This window comes from Mytilus trossulus, chromosome 2 (assembly GCF_036588685.1).
Source record: "Mytilus trossulus isolate FHL-02 chromosome 2, PNRI_Mtr1.1.1.hap1, whole genome shotgun sequence".
Taxonomy (NCBI): domain Eukaryota; kingdom Metazoa; phylum Mollusca; class Bivalvia; order Mytilida; family Mytilidae; genus Mytilus; species Mytilus trossulus.
Window position 1 is genome coordinate 83,143,432 of NC_086374.1, and position 24,759 is coordinate 83,168,190.

Below are 24,759 nucleotides of genomic sequence, written 5' to 3' on the forward strand. Positions count from 1 at the left end.
AGTTTTTGAAGAAGTTGAAGTTGAATCAACTTGAAACTTAGTACACATGTTCCTTATGGTATGATCTTTCTAATTTTAATGCAAAATTAGATTTTTTACCCAGTTTCGTGGTCAGTTGAACATGGAAAATGATAGTTCTAGTGAGGCATCCCTGTACTTTGGACACATTCTTGTTTGATTTTGCAGTTACACAGATTTTATAAAAAAAAACCAACAGCCTGCTGATTAACCATGTTAACAGAAAGTTTTTACTACACTCTGATTTTATAAAAGATTGATAATAAGCCTATGACATGTATGAATGCAAGATCATTTATAATATAATGTATTGACGTAAAACTAATGTAGGAATAATTAATACAAGAGTCCGTTTTGTAGGTTAATTTAAAATCATACAATAAGTTATTTGAATAGTGGGCCATATAAACCAAAGTGTCAACAATGGTATGTGCTCCTACAATAAAATTGTATAAGAATTAAACAGTTAACAGGTCATTATAAACGTAGCTTAATTGTGTGTGGGGATAACGAGTGTCACGTTAATCAACAGTTCTATACGTAAACTGATGAATAATAAGATATTGCGGTAATTGGTAGAATTAAATATCTATCAGGTCTGAATGGTTCTTTGTCAGGTGTTTGTGCATTAGTTTGGTCCTATTCAGCGCAAACTGGTAGAAAGCATCAAACATTTGTCAAACTTTTTAATGTTTTATTTTCAGGGAATTTTTTAAAACTTGTCCCATCTTACATGTCGGTTATCCTATTTGACATGAATCTATGAAAAAACAGTTAATTAATCGTGGCCTAGGCCTGCTATTGAATTCTGAATGGATTTTAATAAGGTCATACCAATATTTTATAGAAAATTTAGGTTTAATAGCCATAAAAAACATTAAACTTTTTATGACTTGTATACATTTTGTTAAAGTACTAAATCCAAACCAGTTTTATTGAAATTTAATGTTTTGTCTGATCAATATATTAATAAATTTCCATTATTGTTCTATTTGGCATTTAATTCAAACATTAACATGTATAATATATTGTTAACCTTGTATGATTGAAGACATTAAGATTAGTGGGTGTTAAAACTTGTTATAATTCTGTGATGTAATATTATACTTTCTATTGTATTTTTTTCTTATCAAGATTGACAAAAAACAAAATATATTTGAAAATTTTCTAAATTCTCTTTGGGGGTGTACATTACATTATCTGGTTTTGATCTTGAATTAAATTTATAGCAATAAACATAATGAGTTGTAATCTTTTGTAATACAGTTGATTTTTATCCAAATGTTTTGTAGGTTTTCATGTACAACATATAAAATGAAGATGGAATTTGTATAGTTTTATACAGTTTGTTTTGTATTCTCAAATCATTTCTAAAATTCAGTCAAATTATTAATTAATGGCCATCATATATTCCAAAGTATGACTATGCATGCCAAACTTATAATTGTCATGTTTGTGCTATTTTGGACCTTTTTGTATTTCAAATGTTGCCTGGCAGCATCCAACTGTGATGACACATGTTGATTGCTTCTGTCATGTGGTGGTCATCATGGTTATGTCACAATGTGTTAAAAAAAAATCTCCTTCAAAACATCTTGACAACATTTTTTTTCTTTAGATCATGAAAGATTTGCACCTGCTAATTTGATATTTAATGTGAATGATTTTTAGACTTTGTTTTGGACATTTCTTCTCATACATTTATTATTTTGAGATAGCAGGAAACGCACATGTTTAAAAAAAACCCACTTTGAATTTATCATGTTTACCATTAATGGCATTATGTCTGGCTGAAAAGTAAAAAAATCCATAAAAATAAATAAATGAATATACAAGGCCACAATTAAAAATATTTATTTTTTTTAAGAAATTGAAGTATCAGATGTTTATTAGTCTTCATGCCTATCTGACTAAAAAAAAAAATATTCAAATCAGGATTATAAAAGAATTTGAGAAGCCAGCTTTTTTTCTGGGAAGGTAGGGTTTGGGCAAACAAACCTATACTTTTTTATGAACCAATGCAAAATGAAATGCATATTTTAGTCTACATGATGTAGAAATCAGTTTCAGTGCAGTATGTACATTTTACCATTTTTGCCATGCATGCTCAACAATAATGTTTAAATATGTTTATATATATTAAAATACACCACACTTATTTTTTTATAAGTAGCTTGGACATAATATGCAAAAATGCAGATTATTTTAATTCCCATACAAAGTAATTAACAAGCTTATAAAATTGATTTTTTAAGGTTTTGTGGTTAGAACATGCTATTCACCGTTAAAGCTATCATATGGCAATCAGAGAGATTTAAATTTAAGTCTACATTTTACATGTATTAAATTTTGTGGTTAGCTAGGCCAAAAGAAAAAAATGTGTAATTACCAAACATAAATTATTGTTTCAATATATATCCAGTATGAAAATATTGTTTTATTCATAGATCTATCGATACAGTTTTGATCCTGTATTTACAAGTTCATGAAAATTTGCATATAGGCTATTTTCTACCTGATTAAATGAAATATGTAATAAAAAATATACCTTCATGGGCTACTTTTTGAGTAAAATGAGGTCGAAATTTTGTATATTTGCTCAAAATTCAGATTTGTGGCCATAATTTCGTTTTCGAAAGAAAGACATAACTATTTTGTTATAAAAGATAAACACAAATTGTTTTCTGTTAAATAATCGGCAAATTCTGTATTTTATAAATATCATAATAATATATGCAATTTTTTTTTCATTAATCATGTTAATAACTCCCATTTATCAAATGTTCATGAATTGAGGAAAAAACGTCATTTTTTACTGCATGTTTATCAAAATTTTAAAAAATCCTCTATTTACAGTTTTAAAAAATTTGGGTCACATAATCTCCCTGCAAAATGAAACAAAATGCCGTTTTGAAAAAAAGGGGTCCATGAACTCGTTTCCAAATTAAATCAGTTTGAATGATAAAAATCAGTCGAAAAATGCATCTTTCCCCGATATGTCACAGTCTGACATCGCGAAAATAACAAATTACGTTAGCAACGTCATTACCTTCCCTGTAACTGTATCGTATGCCCTTAAATTATTAAAGTATGATCCCATGTTCTCATTGTTGTATTGATCATTTTTATGAAAAAAATTGAAATTATGTCCTATATAAATTTATTGGTATTCATAGAACTAATTATCTACAATGTCTACTGTAGACTACTGTAAATTCAGAAATTATTGCGTGCATTTATTATTGCGATTTTGTCAATTTAAACTTAAATGCGATTTTAATTTTTATGATTTTGAGAAAAATCCTGTTTTAATTCATATAAAATATTTCAAAATGCGAGTTTAAATTATTGCGTTTACAACTCTGTTGCATTTTTCTCAATAATAAAAACCTCCCAATAATTTCTGAATTTACAGTATTCTACAGTAGATAATTAGTATACATTTAGACAGCTTTAATAGATGTACCATTAATTTGTGTAGAGTACAAACAGTTTTTAAAAGAAACCACACAGTCTTGTACTGTTTTATAGAAATAGGAGTCAGATGATTTTTATAGGGCACTGTGATAGATAGATAGAGATATATTAAAAGTACTAGTGTTAATAGTGGTATAATAAAGAAAAGCAGGATGTGTACAGACTATTTGTTTGTCTAATTACAAATGTATAACATGCCTTTGGAATAAAATGTTAATCCTTATTATCAGATTATATCGTAGTAATCTGATTTTAGACCATTTAAGGCTAAATCTGTTACAGTAAAATACTATACAGTAAAACCTATTCCTGATATCTTTGTAGTCTCATATTTAAATGTACAATTATGTATGTGGTGCAGATTTATAAATATAGAATAATGGCATTTATGTTTTTGATACTACATTGTAACTTCATCAGCAAGAATATCAAGCAAGCATGCAAGTGTGAGCTAATATTTGAGCTGATGAAGTCAGTATATTTAAATAAAGTGCCATTATTTTCTTTATAAGCAATTTTATTTTAACAATATATAATGTATTTTGGTTTTGTATTAGAATATGAAATGAAATTGTCAGCATAACTATTTTTACTAGTACAAATTGTAAAAATAGTTGTCAGTTGCTTGAATAATAGTGCTTGTGATTCATTGATAAATTGATGCAACTGAACATGATCATGTGATGTTGCTTTAATGTTACCTGACATCATTGCCTTATTATCCAATATCAGGTCCTATGCATCATTGCCTTATTATCCAGTATCAGGTCCTATGCACATGCGATGTTGCTTTACTGTTACCTGACATCATTGCCTTATTATCCAGTATCAGGTCCTGTCATTGATATAGAAAAATATTAGGCAGTAAGATCAATTGGAAAATTTACAAATTGCCACTAACTCATTTTTACCTCTCATATATTTCAGGTGAAAATCAATGTAGAAATATCCTTCTTTGAAATTTACAATGAGAAGATCCATGACTTGTTGGCTTCTTCTAAAGAAAAGGGAGGAAAATCACAGGTAATTATAATAACAACCTTCAATTGTCTGTAGAAAATCACTGTTCTTATTGTGCAGTAGTAGAATAGAAAGTTAGTCTCTTGTCTATAGATAAAAGTCCTGTTTATTAGTACCTTGTCAGCTGTTCTTTGCAGCAGTTTTAAAACTCTTATATATAAATCATGGTAAAAAAATAAACAATGGATATGATTTTGCTGAGTTTCCACATTTCATAATGATCATGATGATGACACTTCTTTCTCTTTTAACATTTGTTTAAACAATGATATTTCATATTTCCACATTTTACAACTATTAAGATCTTTCTCAAACTGATTCCTAATCAAGTTAATTGACTTTTTTTCCCCTCATAATTTCACTGGTATCCACGTACATATATCACTGCTGATCAGTTAATATTATGAAAAGTTATTATCATAAAGTTTGCCATGTTGGAACTTAACTAGTTTTATTTTATTTTAGCTTAAAGTACGAGAACATCCTAGTACAGGTCCATATGTGGAAGGATTATCTATGTATGTTGTCAACTCGTTCGAAGATGTGGAAGGGTGGATAACTCTTGGTAACAAAAACAGAGCTACTGCAACCACAGGAATGAATGAAAGAAGTAGCAGATCACACTCTGTTTTCACACTAGTATTGACACAGACAAGGGTAGGTAACTCTAGTCATAGCTGTTAAAAAAATCTTCAAAATCAACTTCATGTTTTAGAGCATAAATTGAAATGGATTAATTTTGAATTAAGTCTTTTTATGGTTAAATGAAAGATGAAATGTAGTAGTTAATTTCTTAGAAAAATCTTCTAAGAATGTGTATTACATTGCAACTAATGACGAATGAGAGTATAAAATGAATTGAAATATTACAAGTCACTTGTGGGTCTCATTGGGGTCTAAGCATGACGCAGGATTACCGATTTTTTGTAACATGAAACGTGAAGGTCAAATTAATGGGTCCTGAAAATGTGAAATGAGGTCTAGCCGGACGCAGGAGATAATTAAAAAATGAGAATTGCTTGCGTACATAGTGTAAAGAATACGAGAATCTGACAAAACAGTAAGCGGGATCCGGGATCAGAACCCCCCCCCAATGAGACCCCCTTCATTAAGTTATGAGTGTTTTTGCATAAAACAAATTATAACAATCAACAAACACAAAATTGAGGAGGATACCAAATGGAAATGAATATTTATAATCTGAATATTAAAGCTGCTAAAGCTGTTTAAATAAAAACGCTAGATAACATAAAAAACTTCATTTTAGACTGATGAAGTAGGAGTCAAGAAGAATGATCCTCGGAGAATCACTAGTAAGATTAACTTAGTCGACTTAGCAGGAAGTGAAAGGCAGTCACAGGCAAAGACAGAAGGAGACAGACTAAGGGAGGCAACTAATATCAACAAATCTCTCACTACACTGGGAATGGTTATCTCCTCTTTGTCTAAAAAGTCTACATCAGGAAAGAAGAAGTTCTTTATACCATACAGGGATTCAGTTCTAACTTGGTAAGATATTAAGAATGCAGTTAACAAAAATGTCAAATTATAGTTCATTTACCAATTAAACCAGATCAATTTATTATAAAATTTTCCTTATACAAACATTGCTTCGTGATGAAGATGCAATATAATATGATTGTTTTGATTACTTGCATGAGTTTCAATTCATCTGTTATTGAATTATTATCTCACTTTCCCCTTCCTCTTTTGATAACCATCATCAGGCACCTCCAAAATAAATCAAAAGAACAACAGAGACCAAACAGAACAGCCACAGAGTTTTAAAATATTTCACTGATGTAATTGAATATTTGTAATATTTATATTCTATAAGCTGTATTTCTTACGAATAAAAGATTATTATTAAAGTCAACAAGATGACCAAAATACATAAGAAAACACATAACTTTCCAAAAGAAAATCAGGAATGTCATTTGAATAAAAATTCTAATGTTTTTCATTTCTTTTCCAGGTTGTTGAAGGAAAGCATAGGTGGGAATTCTAAAACTGCCATGTTAGCAACAATTAGTCCAACTAACTACCACAAAGAGGAAACACTCAGTACACTCAGATATCCTTTGTTTTAACATTTACAATATTATATCTGTTAGGGAAGAAATTCATTCTACAATGTTTACAGTTGATATAAGTTGAAGTTCTGATTTCTTAAATTATAAAATTTAAATAAAGTTTAGATTTCTGATTTAATTACTTTAAATTCAGAATTTATTGAGGTGTTTTTTATTATTGCAAAAAATACCACAGGGTTATAAACGCAATAATATAAACTCGCTTTTGAATTTTTAAAGAATTTAACAGGGTTTTTCACAATATTGCAAAAATTAAAATCACATTTTAGTTAAAAATTACAAAATTCCAATAATAAATGGACGCAATAATTTCTGATTTTACAGTATTAGCTGCAGTTGTGAACTATTTAAAAACTATTTGAAATTTTAGTCAGTATATCTGTTCAAACAGTATATTTGAAAATGTACATATTTGCAAAAAAGTCATGTTTGTCTAAATTATCATCTTTACTTATATATAAAAGATAATCTGATCAACAAGGTGTCTTAGCAAACCTTCCTTTGCTTTAACTGTTAAATAATGTATGCTTGTAAACAATTACATAATCTTGGTTTTAACTCTGACAGAGATCCTGTTTTCAAAACGAGCATCCATCCCTAAGATCATGGAGGTCAAGATTGTTTGAAGTCATGAAATGTATATAGGAATAGGTATTGAAGTATTTAAAAACTACATGTATTACCAAGAATTTTTCCTTAACGGTTTATACATATGCTAAGATAGCTAGTAGTATTGTTAATACTGCTAGAGTGAATGAAGATCCTACTACAAAGCTAATCAAAGGTAAGCTCTGAATATTTTATTCAAGTAATTTTCTATTCTATTATTTATACCTGTAGCCAGGGGGGGTTCGGAGGGAGGCAAACCCCCCTTGAAAACAAATAAGCACTGTTAAAATCAATGTTCTGTTCGAATTGTGACTGTTAAAGTAGAGTTTGTGAGTCCAACGAACCCCCCCCCCCCTTGGAAATTCCTGGCTATGGGCCTGTTATTACCCTCCTCATAGTGTCACCCATGTTCTACCTTCAATCACCCGAAAGAGTAATTCTGACCACTACTTTTGCCTGCAAATATTAGTTAAAATGTTAAATGATGATGTGTTTGAATTTTTCGATAGACCAATTTTTAGAGATTAGGCTATAGGCCTTCATGATGTCAATTTTTTTCCCCCAGAAAGTTGGACCTTCTTCATTTCAAAAAATTACACTTATGGAACTAGGTCACTGAAAATTGACCTTAGGTTTGTCTTATTTAAATCATAAGGGTTTAAAAACACACACATTAATAGGATTACCTGCTTGGTCAAGTAAGAAAACAAAAGGAAAGGAATTTAGTGTTGACTTTTAAATTTGACCACATAATTGTTTAATTATAATATAAACTGATATAGTAGAAGGTTTAATGAAAAGTTTGACTGCTGGTGTTTATTATCACCATTGCCGTTTAAGATCAGTTTAAGTTATTATATATATCACAGTCATTAGTAGAATTCAATGTCAATGAATGTTATCACCTTAAAATATTTTTTTATTATTTATGGATATTTGATTTACAGAACTCCGTGCCGAGATTGACAGATTAAAGATAAGTGATAGATGGAATAGAGACGAACAACAGTCAGCCACACAGACAGAAATTGATGAACTGAGAGAAAAATGTGTGGCGAAAGAAAAAGAAATTGAAGAAATGAAACAGTTAGTATTGAGAAAATTTGTTTTCTTTGTGTGTGTTAATTTTTATGTTTTTATGTATGTTGAAATGTAGAATTTTAAAAGTAGATAAGGCTTAAATTTGAACATGGCATAATGATATATCATAAGAGGATAAATTAAAAATATTATTTTTTTAATGAAATGATATAAATACAAATTGCTGTGGATTCACTATTATTCATTGGATACCATTTTCCTTGGATTTTGTGGGCACAAGTGAACCACCAAGTTAAAGGTTAAACGAATGACAAATTTCCTACAGGCTGGTATGCTGACTTCCGCAAACCATGAAATTAAGTATCCAAGAAAATGTAAGATTTCTTTAATCCACAAAAACTGGTACCCATGAAAATAAATGAATCCTTAGCGAGTTGTATTTTAAAGTGAATCTTTATTTGCCAATTATTTGCTACCTAATGATACCATTATAAATGTCTATTTTGATATTGGTATTCTATTACTAATTTACCAGTCCACTAAGTCATATCTAAGTGCAATGAAATTTTCAACAATGTTACAACACAAATATTTTCATGTCAACATTCATTTTCAATAAAATATTTTTCAGATCTTGGGAGTTGAAATTGCAACAGTCTGAAGAAAGAAAAGCTCAAGAAAATAAAAACCTAGAGGTAATTATTTATGTCCACATAATTTAGGATTCAGATCTAGAGATAAATTGTTGATTTTGCCTATTTATTAGATGTTCTAATATGAGTGGGTTTATAGTTTTTTATGCCCAACTTAGGAGCAATATGTTTTTCGGTCTGTGCGTTACATTTTAAAGAGCTAATTGTTTGATTGTAGAAATCTGGAATCACATGTAAAGTAGACAACAAGATGCCAAACTTAGTGAACCTGAATGAGGATCCTCAGCTGTCGGAGATGTTGTTGTATGTTATCAAAGAGGGACAGACTAGAGTCGGTAGAATGTGTGATAATTCTAAACATGAAATTCAACTCAATGGAGCATTGATAGCAGAAAATCATTGGTACGTTTTTTTTTATTATTTCTTAGTAAAAGTCCCTTTCATCAATGTTGCATAAGTTCTTCACAATAAACTTTACTGGACAGGTGCTTGACTTCCTGAGAGGAAAATGAAAAATTTACAACAAGCAGGACAGAAAATTAAAGATCTTGTGAAAGGATAGGATTGAATGTTGCAGGTCAAAAAGCCTTTAAAAATACAGAAACCCAGTTTGCTGTCAATTCATATTTAATGCAATTTATTTTTTGTACATGTTGTAGTATTATCAACAGCTTAAGTTAATATTTGATAACAAGGTATTGAATGGGACTACATAATGTAATTTTTTTGGACATTTGTAGTATTATCAACAACTTGGAAAACGTGATCAGTATAACACCTATAGATGATGCACCTACGTATGTCAATGGAAATCTTATATCAGAACCAGTCATTCTACAACATGTAAGTTCTTATGTATAACAGTTGTATCATTTCTACCATGTTTTGCTCATTCTCTAGTGAAAATGGGTCTTGGTAATGTACAAAATACTTAGTTTATCTATAAAAATACTTATATAACACTTGAAATTACTCTAAGGATAAAAAAAAACAATGAATTTGAAAACTCTCTCAGAAAGAAGAAATCAATAGATACCAGAATAAATTCATGTATACAACAATTTACATCATATTCTAAAAACGTGTAACAAAAGTGCAGAAGTCATGCAAACTATCAACACAGTTTTGACTAATTTTAAGTCATCTGGAAATCAGATAGATATAAGGTTTTGTCAGTAACAGCATTCTCTTTGATCTGAGCAAGGTTCATTTGGATACCTAAAAATATGTTAAAGTCTAGGTGAATCTTCAGTTAGATAGAAAAACGCTAGTATGAGTTAGGGAGAAAGTCCAACTCAAAATGCTTCTTTAGTTATTTAGTTTTGAGGTCTTTTTTGAAACATTTAGTAATAGTTGTGATAGATGTAAAAAATGAACAGAAACATTAGTTATGATTTTGTCACATTCTCTTTTCCAGGGTGACAGAGTTATTTTGGGTGGAGACCATTATTTCAGGTAAAATTTAAACCCATTTTTATTAACGTTCAATGTCACTCATGAGAAAACATTATTTAATTATTTAATTTTGGATCTAACGTGTCTTCTAATTGGATGACATTATTTTGTTATGAGCCCATAGACATAATTAAGTCATGTGAACGTGACGTCATCAACGTTTTTTTCATAGTTTTCTACGGTTTAAAATGGAATTTAGAATTAAATTATAAGAAATGACTGTAATATTTTTTCTGTCTATTCGAAATTACATAAAAAATGTGGTGCACACTGAATAAGGGTGTGGGATCATTATTTCATCTCATTATTGTTTTTGCTGTCTAAACTATGTAATTATTAAGGCTGTCACTATGAATATAAAAAATATATGTAACTTATGAAAATATGAAGAAGAAAAATGTGACGGTGACTATTAACAATCTTTATTATAAGGGTATAAAGTTCTATTGTCAGATGACATATTTTACATTTCACAAAACCTAAGAGGAACAACACAAATATTATAATGGTTTCATTTTCAACTCTTGTGCTTTAATGTGAACAAAATAAACATTAGCAAGTATATAATTAAATTCAAATGATTAAGAGTTCATTTGTTCACTTTTGTAACTCAGTTAATTTATTTTTTTTCCTAGAAATTCGGCTCTCATTGAATAGAGATTTAATCTGAAATATATTGTGAGAGACTCTTGTTGTCTTCCTTGTTAATATTTATAATTGGACATAAGATCAAGCATCAATCCTTGTTTCCCTTAACTTGGTAATCTATGTTAAAACATGACATTATTTTTATCCTTGTAGATTTAACCATCCTAAACAAGTGAGGAATAGAAAACAAACATCAGGACAGGAGGTGAAGAAAGATTTTGAGTTTGCCAAACAGGAACTTCTCAATGTTCAGGAACAAAGGTTTGATCATCACTTAGTTTTCCTGTATACTGTCACCCATATTCACTTCTAAACAAGATCTTGGAATATCAAGAAAATTCTAAATGTTCTGTGCAAACTATACAGAATTATGAAGATGATTTTGTTTGTTTATAACTGATGCAGCTTACAGAGAAAACCAATCATGTTTCACAATTGAAATGATGCTTTCAATACATTTTTTGTGATTTTTTTCTTCTGAAATCCAATAAGAAGTTTCTTAACTACATCAATACCTAGTATCATATTTTCTCTCTTTAAAATTCTGCTTTTTGAAATGTTTGTTTGCTTGAAAATTAATATAATATTCTTACACATATTGTTAGCAAGAAATATTTGCTAACATGAAGGTATATTTAGCATTAAGGTGCTTTTCATTTAGGTTATGTAAGCATCTTAATATCAGGAAATATAAGTCATCAATCTGATAAACACTTGTAGATTACAGTCAGAGTTAGAGGAAGCCAGGAGGCAAGCCCAGGAAGAAATGTTGACAAAAGTAGAAGAGGTCAAGAAAGAGGCAATGAAAGAACAAAGAGCTGTGGAAAATAAACTAGCAGAATGTGAACAATTATTGGTAAGGAATTGACAGAGTTATTTGTATGGAGATAAATGAACAACTATAGTTAAATTTAAATAACAAAATTTCAATTTTCTTACATTGAAATTAAATACTTTATAAGTTCTACCTTGATTTCAAGGTTCAGTTTTAATAGGGAAGGAGTCAAAATTTTAGTCATGTAAACAAAAAATGACAATTCGTATATGCACTTTTTGCAAAATAGTATCTCTTAAAAATGAGTAAACTGATTATGATTATGTTATCAAATAAAAAGCTCACATAAAAACCGGTTTAGAAAATGTAGGAAAATATCTTATTGATTTAAAGAACTAAACATGCTTTTGTATTTATAGAAAAATCAGTCAGAGGAAGTACAGATGGCTGAACAAGGGAGACTTGAAGCAGACGACACTATTCAAAAATTAAAGAAACAGAAAATGGTATAAATCTAATCAACTATTATGAAGATTGAAAAATGATTTAAATGTCCACTTCCTCAGATTAAACAAATATCAACACTGAAATATTAAAAAGTATTTAGAAATGTGTTTAAGGTGGTTCCTAACACTACAGGAAGATAACTCTGTAAAGTCAGCTGAACGTTTTAATTACATTGTGTTGTTAAGGGAATATTAAGCTTCTCAATGATCAAAATTGGTGTTTGTCAAACAGCTATATAACCAGTGTAATTGTTCTGACAAAACAGTTGGTTCAAAGTTTTTGAAATTTTTATATTTTTGTTAAAAGGTCAAAGTAAATGCTTTGACAAAATTTTATGAAAATTAAACGAGCCGAATTAATTTTAGTCAAAGTGTTAGGTACCACCTTAAAATTATGTTTTAGCTATTTAAAGTTATGATTTGTTTATAACTATAGTAAATTAAAGGAAAGGATTTTCTTAATAAGCTTTACCATGAGAACATATTGATATTTGAATAAACACAGCACTTGTGAAGTGAATAAAGGTTAACCAAATTTTCTAAAAAAAATATGTGCATACATATTTAAAACAGAAAACAAATATAACTGAAAGTTGAAATTTAGTTGATGTTGATGAGATGGTTAGACTATCTTTATTTGTGATTGATGGGGGAAAGATGCTAAAGTAATGATTTTACTTTATAGTTACTTGAACAAGAATTGATGGTTGGACGAAAGAGACAACAGTTAGAGGCCAGGGCAGCAGAGAGAGTAAGTTTTTATAACTCACTTAAGAGCATTGTAAATGTTGTGATCCTAGTCCTGTAAATGCCTACAAGGTGTCAGACACTCATCCATTTCCATTTTTTATCTGACAGAAATTACCTTCTGGTTTATTGATATTTAAAAAACATCTACCTAGTAATTTGAATGTCTGAAAAAAGATGAATGAAATATGCATAAATACAAAAATAAAATACTATAATATACCAAAAAACTGTTTTTTTTTCAAAAATGTAATGTGTTTTAATAATGTAATGTGTTTTAATAATGTAATGTGTTTTAATAATTGCATGTCTTTTCTATGGTAAACAAGTATATCTTTGTTTATTTCACAGGCTCAGCTAAGTCCAGCTTCTACTAAGGGCTCAAGATTGAAAGAGTTTTTAGAAACAGAGAAACAGAAAGTAACACAGAGACTGGAACAACTTAAACAGAAACGTTCAGACATATCATCCCCAACCAGACGTAACGCCATGATGGAAAATCAGCTTGGTAAACGTGACTTGTATAAGATTGCCTTGTCACTGAGGGAAGCTAATAAGATCAGTCAGTTACTCAAGAAAAATATGGTAAGTACCGGTGAGAAGTGAAATGTGGAAAGCTCTTCTAAAAAAAGTTTTTTTCATCAATCTGGAAACCAGATTACATACTGTTTGCACAGAATTTTTGAAAATACAATTGTTTTATTAGAAAGTTCTTTTACTTTTTTTTATGAAAGATTTTGCTTCTGTCTTTTGCAAAGTTTAAAATTATTTAGTACCATAGTTTACTGTATAAAGTTGTTTTAATTTTATCTGTTTGTTGTAGACCTTTAGCAGAGAGGATTATTTAGAAGATGACAAGTTAGCAACAGCTATCAAAGTAACCAACTCAGAGTTAGGACTGTGTACATTCTGGGATGTGCCTAAGTTTGAAGATAGATTAGCTCAGATGAGAGATTTGTATCAGGTACATTTTATTTGTGATAATTCAAATAGTTTTTTGAACTCCAGAAGTCTTGGAATGTTCACCTCGGATGCAGCGTGTATCTGAAAATAATTTGATTACATAATTTGATATTCAATTCCAATTTATATATTTCTTCTTCTGTTAAGACTCATATATCATAACCACTGATAATAATCATACTGATAAATAACAAAAAAAGAGTAAAGTGCAATACCACAGAGCCGATATAACAATAATTATCGTATATAAGTTATGAATCAGATCAAAATACTGTGGATTCATTTATTTTCGTGGGTATCAATTTTCGTGGATTACTAAAAACTTACATATTCGTGGATATTTGATTTCATGGTTTTGCCACTCTCTGTATACAAAGCCTATTGAAAATATGATATTTGTTGAGCATTTGAATTCGTGGTTTACCTGTACCAACGAAACCCACGAACATTGGTATTCAACGAATAATAATGAATCCACAGTGTCATAAAATATATACTAGTATTTCAATAAACACAATCATTTGTAAATCAATCAATCTCTTAATGCATGATACAAAATATCAAATAGCATGGAAGTAAAAATTAACGTGACCTATCCATTTTACCCTGTTGTGCTGATTGATTTAACCACCAAATCACACAATACACTAAACCTAAACCCCATCTATGGACAGACAATTCAGAAGAAAATAATTTCATTGTAATTCATAAAATCAACCGACTGAAATTATATGTCTGTCATGCTGGTTTCTTTTGGATAACATTAAATAAATATTTATGGAAATAACTCTTTGATTTAAATTAAAGATTTGTATAAATATTTATGAAAATGTTGAATTAAAGAAATATTCCATACTGAAATGAAACAAAAGAAAACATAAGTATTAAGAATTTTTTGATCTGAATTGAAAGAAAAAATTCAACCATTTTTTTTTAATGAGCTTAGTTTATAAATATAAATGTAAATGTTATGATTACAGAATGATTGTGAGAGTTCTGCTGATGATGAAGTATTTAATGATCCCAGTGAGTCATGGCTACCAGAGGCCCCTACTACACCAAGTACACCAAGATCTCCACTTGGGTAAGTTAATATATCAGATAAATATCTTATGTTGATAGAAGGGGAAAATAGATAACATGTTCACATTAAATTGTTAATACATTATTCAATTATTTTAACATGCTGTACCTAAATATAAAGATGTTGTTAACACATAAAGTGAGATTTTCTTCAAGCTGATATAAATAAGTTTTAAGGTGGTACCTAACACTACAGGGAGATAACTCTGTAAAATCAGCAGAACGTTTTAATGACATAGTGTTCATAAGTGAATATTAAGCTTTTCAATGATCAAAATAAGTGTTTGTCAAACTGCTATATAATCAGTGTAATTTTTTGATAAAACAGTTGGTTCAATTTTTTTTATATTTTTGCCAAAGGGTCAAAGTAAATACTTTGTCAAAATTTTATGAAAATTAAACGAGACAAATTAATTTTAGTGAAAGTGTTGGGTACCACCTTAAATACTTTTTTTTAAGATTTTGGAAGTTAGTAAATAGAAGAGTTACTTTTTTTATAATTTTATGTATTTATTATTTTTGTCGAGCCTTCGACTTTAGTCGAAAAAGCGAGACTAAGCGATCCTACATTCCGTCGTCGTTGGTGTCGTCAGCGGCGTCAACAAATATTCACTCTGTGGTTAAAGTTTTTTAAATTTTAATAACTTTCTTAAACTATACTGGATTTCTACCAAACTTTGACAGAAGCTTGTTTATGATCATAAGATAGTATCCAGAAGTAAATTTTGTAAAAATAAAATTCTATTTTTTCCATATTTTACTTTTAAATAGACTTAGTTTTTTCTGTGGGGAAACATTACATTCACTTTGGTTAAAGTTTTAAGAATTTTAATAACTTTCTTAAACTATCCTGGGTTTGTACCAAACTTGGACAGAAGCTTGTTTATGATCATAAGATAGTATCCAGAAGTAAATTTTGTAAAAATATAAATCCATTTTTTTCCATATTTTACTTTTAAATGGACTTAGTTTTTCTGCGGGGAAACATTATATTCACTCTGTGGTAAAAGTTTTAAAAATTTTAATAACTTTCTTAAACTATCCTAGGTGTGTACCAAACTTGGACAGAAGCGCATTTATGATCATAAAATAGTATCCAGAAGTAAATTTTGTAAAAAAATAACTCCATTTTTTCTGTATTTTTTTTTTAAATGGACTTAGATTTTCTTTAAGTTTAAACTTACATGTACATACAGTTTGCAGTTAAAGTTTTCAAAACATTCATTAGATTTATTAACTATCCTAGATTTTTACCAAACTTAGACAGAAGCTTCTTACAATCATAAGATGGTATCAAGAGGAAAATTTTTATTGATTTTTTTCCTCATTTTTGTTGAGCCTGCGATTTACAGCAAAAGTAGGCGAGACACTGGGTTCCGCGGAACCCTTACAAATTTTATATTGTTTTTATGTATATTTACAGGAACAGCTTTAACAAATCACCATTTAGACAGTTTCTATTATCAGGAAATAGTTCAGTTACAAGTCCTAGAAGTTTTAAAGGTATGTTATAAGATACTTTGTACATAAAGCATGATGAAATCAAGCAGTGCTATTCATTATCACTGAACTAGTATACATATATGTTTAGGGGCCAGCTAAAAGACACCATCCGGTGCTGGAGTGTCTTATTGCTACATTAAAGACCCAATGGTGGCCTTTGGCTGTTGTCTGCTCTATGGTCAGGTTGTTGTCGCTTTGACACATTCCCCATTTCCTTTTTCAATTTTAAGACATACTGGTAATTAAAAATAAATATTGATTGAGGTTTGCATTTTTTTAATGAAGACAATTTGGACTTGATTAGACAGGTTTTAGAAATGAAATTTCAAATAAATCACATTTATCACTATTAACTTCAGTTGAAGCATACTGTTATATATAAATACAGAATATAAACATTATACTATATATTTGATTAGATGAGAATTTGTAGGATTGTTATTTTCTTTTTATGTTGGTACACCTGGTTTCAAAACAAACAATCTTCTGACCAAGATTCCTTTAAAAGACCATAAATGACAGTAGAACAGTAACAAGAAGATTTGTTGAAAACACACACAAGTTAAAAGGGTTAAAATGATATAGTGATATTAAGGTGGTACCCAACACTTTCATTAAAATTAATTTGGCCCGTTTAATTTTCATAAAATTTTGTTAAAGTATTTACTTTGACTTTGACCCCTTACAAAAATATAAAAAATTTAAAAATTTTGAACCAACCGTTTTGTCAGAAAAATTAGACTGGTTATATAGCAATTTGACAACCACCAATTTTTATCATTCAGAAGCTTAATATTCCTTTTACAACACAACATGATTAAAATGATGACTTTACAGAGTTTTCTCCCTGTAGTGTTAGGTACCACCTTAATGTAAAAATATTGGATGAATTGCAATGTTCAGTTATTTTTTTTCAAGCATACAGAAATATTTCTGATTCTATGTATTATATAATTTCAGATGACACCTGCTCCTGTCCAAGTCATCTAACAGGAACAGCACTAGCTAAAATGTGTGAGAGTGTGACACTTACATTTGTAGAGAATATTCAAGGTTAGAACTTGAAGAGAGGAATTATAGAAAAATACAAAAATATAAGCAACACTGAAGTAACAAAACACAAATATAGATCAGTCAAATTTCAAACATAAACTGAAATAAGAGATTTGTTTAAAAAGTAACAGTTTCATGTGAAAGTTAATAAAGATAACCTTATCTTTTGTTTTTATCTTTGTTACATATACCAATGGTATGAGATTACGGTTATACAAAATTAAGACATTAACTCATTATAATTTCATTGTTGAAATTTTGAAAAGGGATTCAAACAGTCTGATTTTCCAAGAAAAGCTTAATTTTGAGAACTTTTGCATTATGCTGTTTTGTGCAAATTTATGCGTTCAAACTTTTCAGAAGACAATCAGACCTGTACTGATATGGATACATGTGCTTACCAATTTTGCTTGTTTAAAGGTATATTTGTCTATGTATAAAATGGTTTTTTTTTCCGTTTCAGATGGTTATCTTGAAGAAAGTATAGCAGATAAAATAGTCATGTGTTCTCAAGCAATTAAAAAATCAGCAGTATATCTGATAGACTCAAATTCTTCACAAGATAAAGGTAATTATGTCTGAAGAAAATTATTCTGTATTCTCACATTACTGGTTAGCATATAAAGATGTTCTGACAGAGTTATCTATCCTGTGATGTACAAACAAAGAACTGGATTTGAAATTGCATGTTGATATAAAAAAAAGATAGTTGTGAGCTGATTCCTGTAAATTCCAAATTTAATGCAAATTGGTGATAACATGATAATAAGAACTCACATTCTGATTATACATTTTACTGCAAATTGCAACAAATAGAACCTCATGTTTGTCCTTCTGTTAAAAATTGCAAAAATAAATGCATGCAATAATTTCTGGATTTACAGAATAGATTCTCTTATTGCGATAAGGCCTTACGGTCATTAAACTTTCTAGCAAGATTTTTGTACTCAGACTGGAGAATCAACCAATCAAAATACAAGATTTGGTGTTTCATGTTTGATTTTTGTGCTCCAAGCACTGAGCAAAGTTTTATGACTTCAACCCAAGATATTTCTCCACTCATGATATTTCAACTTTGAGATGTTCAATATGTGAGCTTTGACAGGGAAATGAACAAAAAGATGTGGGGTATATGACAATTTGACAGTAATCCAGAGACAAAAAATAACCTAAAGACATATAGAAACAAAGAAATACTTAAATTTTGCTACATGGGTTGCCCAGTTAATCAAAATGTAATATGAATATGTCATCACATTTAATTTATAATTCATTTTTAGAATCAGAAACGAATGATGAAGAAACTCAGTGCTGTTTACTGAAGCTTGCTACAAATATACAGACACTAAGTTCCCATTGTACTGTCTGGGCAAACATGTATGTTAAGGAACAGAGACATTCCAGGGTCATACAGGATCTGACAACAAAGTTAAAGGAGCATGTCAAGGTCATGGGTAATCATGTGGTTAGGTTTTTCCAAGGATGGGGAAACGATATAGACAGTTTGATATGTGACTCTGGGTCAAAGATTGTGGATTGTGTGCTTACCGTGTGTAAATTAACAGGAGAAATGTCTCTAGCAACAGATATGAATATGATTTCATTTGAACAACTGAATTGTGAGGAATCTGATAAAAATGAGGTTTGTTTTGTAGTATCTAATTTTATGGAGTTTAAATATCTAATTTGGTTAAAAAAAAAAAGGAAAATATTTATAGATTGATGTTTTTAACCTTCTCTATATATATTTATATATTACTATGCATAGGTTTAAATTCAAAACAGCAAACTGGAATAGATTATGATAGATATTGATAGAAAGCTGTATTTTTTTGAAAGTTAGTTACTTTTTTTGGAATTTCATGTTTCATGTTAATTGTATTATTCATATTTGTTATAGTAAAAATAAAATTTAATATTTCCCCTACATTTCAGTTGAGTCCTGATGTTTGCCATGCTTTCCTGGCTGGATGTGATTTGTTGGTGGACAAAAGTTTACAAGGACCAATCAAAACATTAGAAGAATGGGAATGTAAAGCACAAAATCTGGCTGATCTCTCCAATAATAATCTGGTAAGTTGAATTGATGTGATTTAAGAAAATTGATTTTGCTTTTGTAATAGGTTATTATTAATACAGTCGACTCTCGTTATCTCATAGTCAGTCGGACTAGAGAATTATTTCGAGATACACGTAGTTCGACTCAAATAAAAACCGGAAGTTTGGCAGACCAAGGGACACAACTCTTGCTTGCTTGGTAAAGCTAAAATAAATCCAGATGAATATGGGAAGGGGATTGATATTCTGGTATCAGATCAATGGTCTATCATTATTATAATAAAACTATTTTTACTTATTCAATTGTTTTAGTTACAATTTTTTCATATGGTCTTTATCCAAGAGAGTAATTTCCAATCGATCTTAGAGTTATTTAGGTCGTTAAAAAATGACAAAATTGTTTATTCTCGATAGAAAATCGAAGAGATTTTAGAACATTGAGATTTCTCTTCATTTTGTTTAATCTCACTCTTTCTTTTCAATAGAAAATACAAGATAAAAGATGGCGATTGAGTAGATTTTTGTGATCATCAACAGAAGTCTTAATCTTCACTTTATACACACCCAAGCTCATTAGTGTAAATCATAAGTAATTGTTTTGTAAAAATTGTAAATACTTTGTAATGAACATTAACAATGTATCGCTAATTATTTATGAAAATTATATAAAAGATGATCTCACGTAAACACTCGTGGAAAATAGCATAAATCAATTACAGTGGTCAGTGACCGGATATTTAATTACACGTGTATTGTCAGATTAACTCTTCAATTCATTTAAATCCTGGAGGTCATGTTTTGACATATTTGTATTAGTTCAGATAAATAATGAATTTTGAATGCTTTTGTTAACCTTGGGACTGTAAATTAAGTTTGACTCAGCCGAAATTTCAACTCATCCAATTTCGACTCATCAGGAGTCTAAATACATACATTTATATGGAACAAAGTTCGGGACCACATGAAAACTCCACTCATCCAAATTTTCGAGTCAACTGAGTTCAGCTGCATTCAATAGAAATCAACCTTATGCAAATTAGTAACACAATTGTCAATCATCTTTTAAGGTAACACGATACCGAATGGCATATCTCCCGATTTCCAAATTTTTTGGCACACGTGTTCTTTGAATCGAATTACATTGGAATATGAAATAAAAAATGGTGGTCACCATTTTTGATTTCTTGGTATTTTCATAAGAAAACGTCAATTTTGGCGACAAATTTACTTAGGTATATAGGGGAAATGCCTATTTTTGGGTTAGTCTTTTTAGATTTTCCAATGGATGGCTATGTTCTTATATACGGAGAAAAACAAAAAACTAACATAATATCCAGGATTGCATTCTGAATCCGTACACGTATAGAAACTTATATGTCACCATCCTTGTTTTTGAGATAAATGGCTTCAAAGTTGATTGATACCCTTAGAATTTGGCCGAAAACGTGTGACGTTATTGAATACAGAATGTAACGTTATTCCTACTCCGAGAAATGGAAAACAAAATATGTGTCGGAATCTGAATGGTGTTTATTTTTTTTTTCATTTACCCTGTCGGTGTCGTAAATTTTCTAGTATTGCAATGCAATATGAAATATTTCGTCGTGCACATGGAAATTTCACTCAAATGAATTAACATTAATTTTGTCTAATTTTCACACCAAACGAGCATATTGTAATTCAATGGTTGTTGTTTGATTATGTGTTACATTTTTGTTTTTCGTTCATTGTTTAATATAAATAAGGCCGTTAGTGTTTCTCGTTTGAATTGTTTTATATTGTTATTTCGGGGCCTTTTATAGCTGACTATGTGGTATAGGCTTTTCTCATTATTAAAGGCCGTATGGTGACCTATAGTTGTTAATTTTTGTGTCATTTAGGTCTCTTGTGGAGTGTTGTCTACTTGGCAGTCATATCACAGCTTCTTTTTAATCTATACTTGAAACTTGCTTGAACTGATTGGTTCCACGTGAATCTTATGATAATAGTTCATGAATAAATCACCGGAAATAGGTACACGTTAAATTCACGTATTTTTTTTTTAAATAAGATTATTCAAATAATATCTTAATTCTAAAATTTAATTAAAATCATGAAAAATACCTTCATAGTTTTGTAAAGTTCACGTTGAAATAACATGAAAAATTTCACGTGTGATTCATTTGAATAGCTGAGTTTTTAACTCCATCCTTTAAGACACTGACGGTGGTGTCATCGCATCATGCATGCAGAAATAGAGTACTTTAAAAAATTGATCCAGTTAACAGTTTTATGATTGCTCGGTTTTTGGATGGTTGTTTAACGTTCAGTGGCAAATAGTTCATGCATGTTCGGGATGATACAATACAATTTTGAAAACAGTTGTTTTTAAAATACACATTTGATGCACCAGTCAAAAAAAGTTGAACATTCTGTTAGTTGTGAAAATTATGAGTGAAAATAATGATCCTGATAAAATACACATTGTAAAAAATTAAATAACAAAACTAAAAGGATATTTCAGAACTCACATTCTTGATTTGCTACACACATAAGTATAGCGTACTCTGCGTGGTATAAATGTGTCAGTTGGTTTCTAAGAAAATCGGACAAACATTGCAAACTGTACGCAACCTTTCACAAAATTCAACAGTCTGTCATTTGTGGAAAATTATTTGCAAAACAAATCTTGAGATCAGATATGCATTTTTTATAAGTTAAACAAACTGCGAAATATAAAGGTTCCAGCTTGAAATTTCACATGTAGGAGATGTAAGCCGGAGTGTGTACTCTGAGTGCCTTTTATATTTTATCAAAATGCCTAATCTAGCAACCTGTCATGAACAAAAAATAAAGAAAATCCAGACGATAAGTGCAGCTTTAATATAAGTTTTAACACCATGTTCATAATTTAAACCTGACGCACAAAGCATGTAGTGCTAAATAATAGCCGTATACACCCTACTGCGGGATTGACAGTTGAAGTGACACAACTGACACAAAATGATGATACGCGCCTACATTGTAAATAATATTAGGATTTTGGTGACAAAACATAATTTTGAATATCAATTTCATATAATGGAATAGTTATTTGGAGATCTAAAATGAGGTAGCAATGTAAGCAAACTAACATTTCAGTCATTTTGTCTTTGGTGGAAAGTTGATTAATTGGCAATTTTACCGCACCACCTTATTTTATTATGGTTTGAATTTTCTACCGAAGATAAAAGTTTTTAGACTTGAACAAATATGTACTAAGAGACGGAAATGTTACTGTGATAATTATACTACAAACACTTATCAAAACTTTCCAATCTAGGGGACCAACGTTTACTAAAACTATAAATTAGAAATAATAAGATATTACCCTCAGTCACATTTTACTTGATTACTAGTCTTTGGTTTTGATGTCGTTAAGTAAATATAGGAAGATGTGGTGTAGTGCCAATTAGACAAATCTCCTTCGAAATAACAATATAAAAAAGTAAACCATTATAGGTCAATGTACGGCCTTCCACACGGAGCCTTGGCTCCAGATGTTGCTTTCTTATAAATTGCATATCCCATATCTCCATTTATCATTTTAGCAGCCAACTTTTGTACAAATAAAATGATCCATATAATTGTTTGCTTTATTTATACTTGTACTTTTACTAGTCTCATGTTATTCACTTCCATAATGAGCAAGCGGTAACGTAGATATATCGTTTTGCGTAAATGTTCGTAAACTTTGTCGATTTCTTAAAAAAAAAAATAGGCAATGATTTGAATTTTAACAACTAAAGTTTCAAGTGACGGTTGTAAATTGTCGGAATGATTGCTGTTTGCTTTACGTCCAGTGGCAAATAGATCATGCATGTTAAGGGCGGGAACAAGTTAACAATAAATACAATTGGTAGGTTATGTAATAGAGGCGTTCGGGATTATGGTCGAGTAAACTTGGAATGACACTGGAAAATGAGGGTATATTGGATAGGGACAGATTTTTTTTATCATGCAACATGCTACCTACGGACCCCTCAAAGAGTTGTTGCAAAGGTTTTTGATTTTCAGAGAGCATAGCAGCCTCTTAATTCGAGGCATCGGATTAAATGTCCCCATTCTGACCGGATGTAGCTGCAAACTTGATACATCCCGCCCAGTCAAATGGACGTCTCACTTTGGAAGCATTTTACTGCCGGTCGGAAGAAGACCAAGTGACCATTTTCTATTCCCTAGTCACCCTTGGGTTATAATTCGTAGAATAATAAAAAAATATATATAAAATTATGTAAATTGTCAGAAATGTAAAATATATTTGTACTCACTACGAAACAAGTCTCTTTCTGTCGTTTGAATAAAAAGTTAGTCAGTCGTTTGCTTGTTAAGTTTCTATAGGATAGATTTCTACGTTCAAAAGAAAATTTCATGGGGATACGGTGTGCATCATTTGCAACAATAAACCAAGAATAAAATAAAGTGACAAAACTCAATCTTTTATGCATTAGAACATATATAGATAAATCGTTCAGATGTTAAAAATATTAAAGAAACAGAATATTTAAAAGTAATGCGATACATTTTTAAAGGTTAACAATGGGCAGAAGAATTGCCGGAAAACGGTAAAGCAATCTATGTCAAATAAGTTAACCGTTACGTATTGCATCAAAACTCTCGGCACTCTGCATCTAGGAAAATTTTCCGTTAAAAATGTCACATAGTTACCAAAAGATTTTTTTTTAATCTAAAATCACTTTGTGATTGCAGAACCTGCTGCATTGGTGTATACATGTGTGTGTGAACGTTATTCGATAACGTCAGGAACGATAACTAGTGGCGTAACGTCATTCGGTATCGTGTTACCTTAAGGTGGTACCTAACACTACAGGGAGATAACTCTGTAAAATCAGCTAAATGTTTTAATCACGATGTATTGTTAAGGGAATATTAAGCTTCTCAATGATCAAAATAAGTTTTTGTCAAACTGCTATATAACCAGTGTATATTTTTGTATTAAACAGTTGGTTCAATTTTTTTGAAATTTCTATATTTTTGTCAAAACTTCAAAGTAAATACTTTGTCAAAATTGTAAGAAA

At 30.0% G+C, this 24,759-nt stretch overlaps 1 protein-coding gene across 2 annotated transcripts in view; it reads left to right on the forward strand.

Annotated features, from left to right (window-relative positions):
• Positions 1–24,759, forward strand: part of LOC134708171 (kinesin-like protein KIF14) — a 36,994-nt gene that overhangs the window by 6,889 nt on the left and 5,346 nt on the right. For both annotated transcript variants that reach the window (XM_063568500.1, XM_063568499.1), the window contains 22 exons: positions 4,423–4,518; positions 4,981–5,172; positions 5,783–6,024; positions 6,491–6,589; positions 7,319–7,392; positions 8,165–8,303; positions 8,890–8,953; positions 9,129–9,313; positions 9,652–9,754; positions 10,329–10,366; positions 11,168–11,275; positions 11,735–11,870; positions 12,209–12,295; positions 12,981–13,046; positions 13,394–13,627; positions 13,866–14,006; positions 14,986–15,089; positions 16,512–16,591; positions 17,552–17,644; positions 18,108–18,212; positions 18,925–19,286; positions 19,580–19,717. In XM_063568500.1, the coding sequence (XP_063424570.1) occupies positions 4,423–4,518; positions 4,981–5,172; positions 5,783–6,024; positions 6,491–6,589; positions 7,319–7,392; positions 8,165–8,303; positions 8,890–8,953; positions 9,129–9,313; positions 9,652–9,754; positions 10,329–10,366; positions 11,168–11,275; positions 11,735–11,870; positions 12,209–12,295; positions 12,981–13,046; positions 13,394–13,627; positions 13,866–14,006; positions 14,986–15,089; positions 16,512–16,591; positions 17,552–17,644; positions 18,108–18,212; positions 18,925–19,286; positions 19,580–19,717 (2,886 nt within the window). The remainder of the gene's footprint in view (positions 1–4,422; positions 4,519–4,980; positions 5,173–5,782; positions 6,025–6,490; positions 6,590–7,318; positions 7,393–8,164; positions 8,304–8,889; positions 8,954–9,128; positions 9,314–9,651; positions 9,755–10,328; positions 10,367–11,167; positions 11,276–11,734; positions 11,871–12,208; positions 12,296–12,980; positions 13,047–13,393; positions 13,628–13,865; positions 14,007–14,985; positions 15,090–16,511; positions 16,592–17,551; positions 17,645–18,107; positions 18,213–18,924; positions 19,287–19,579; positions 19,718–24,759) is intronic.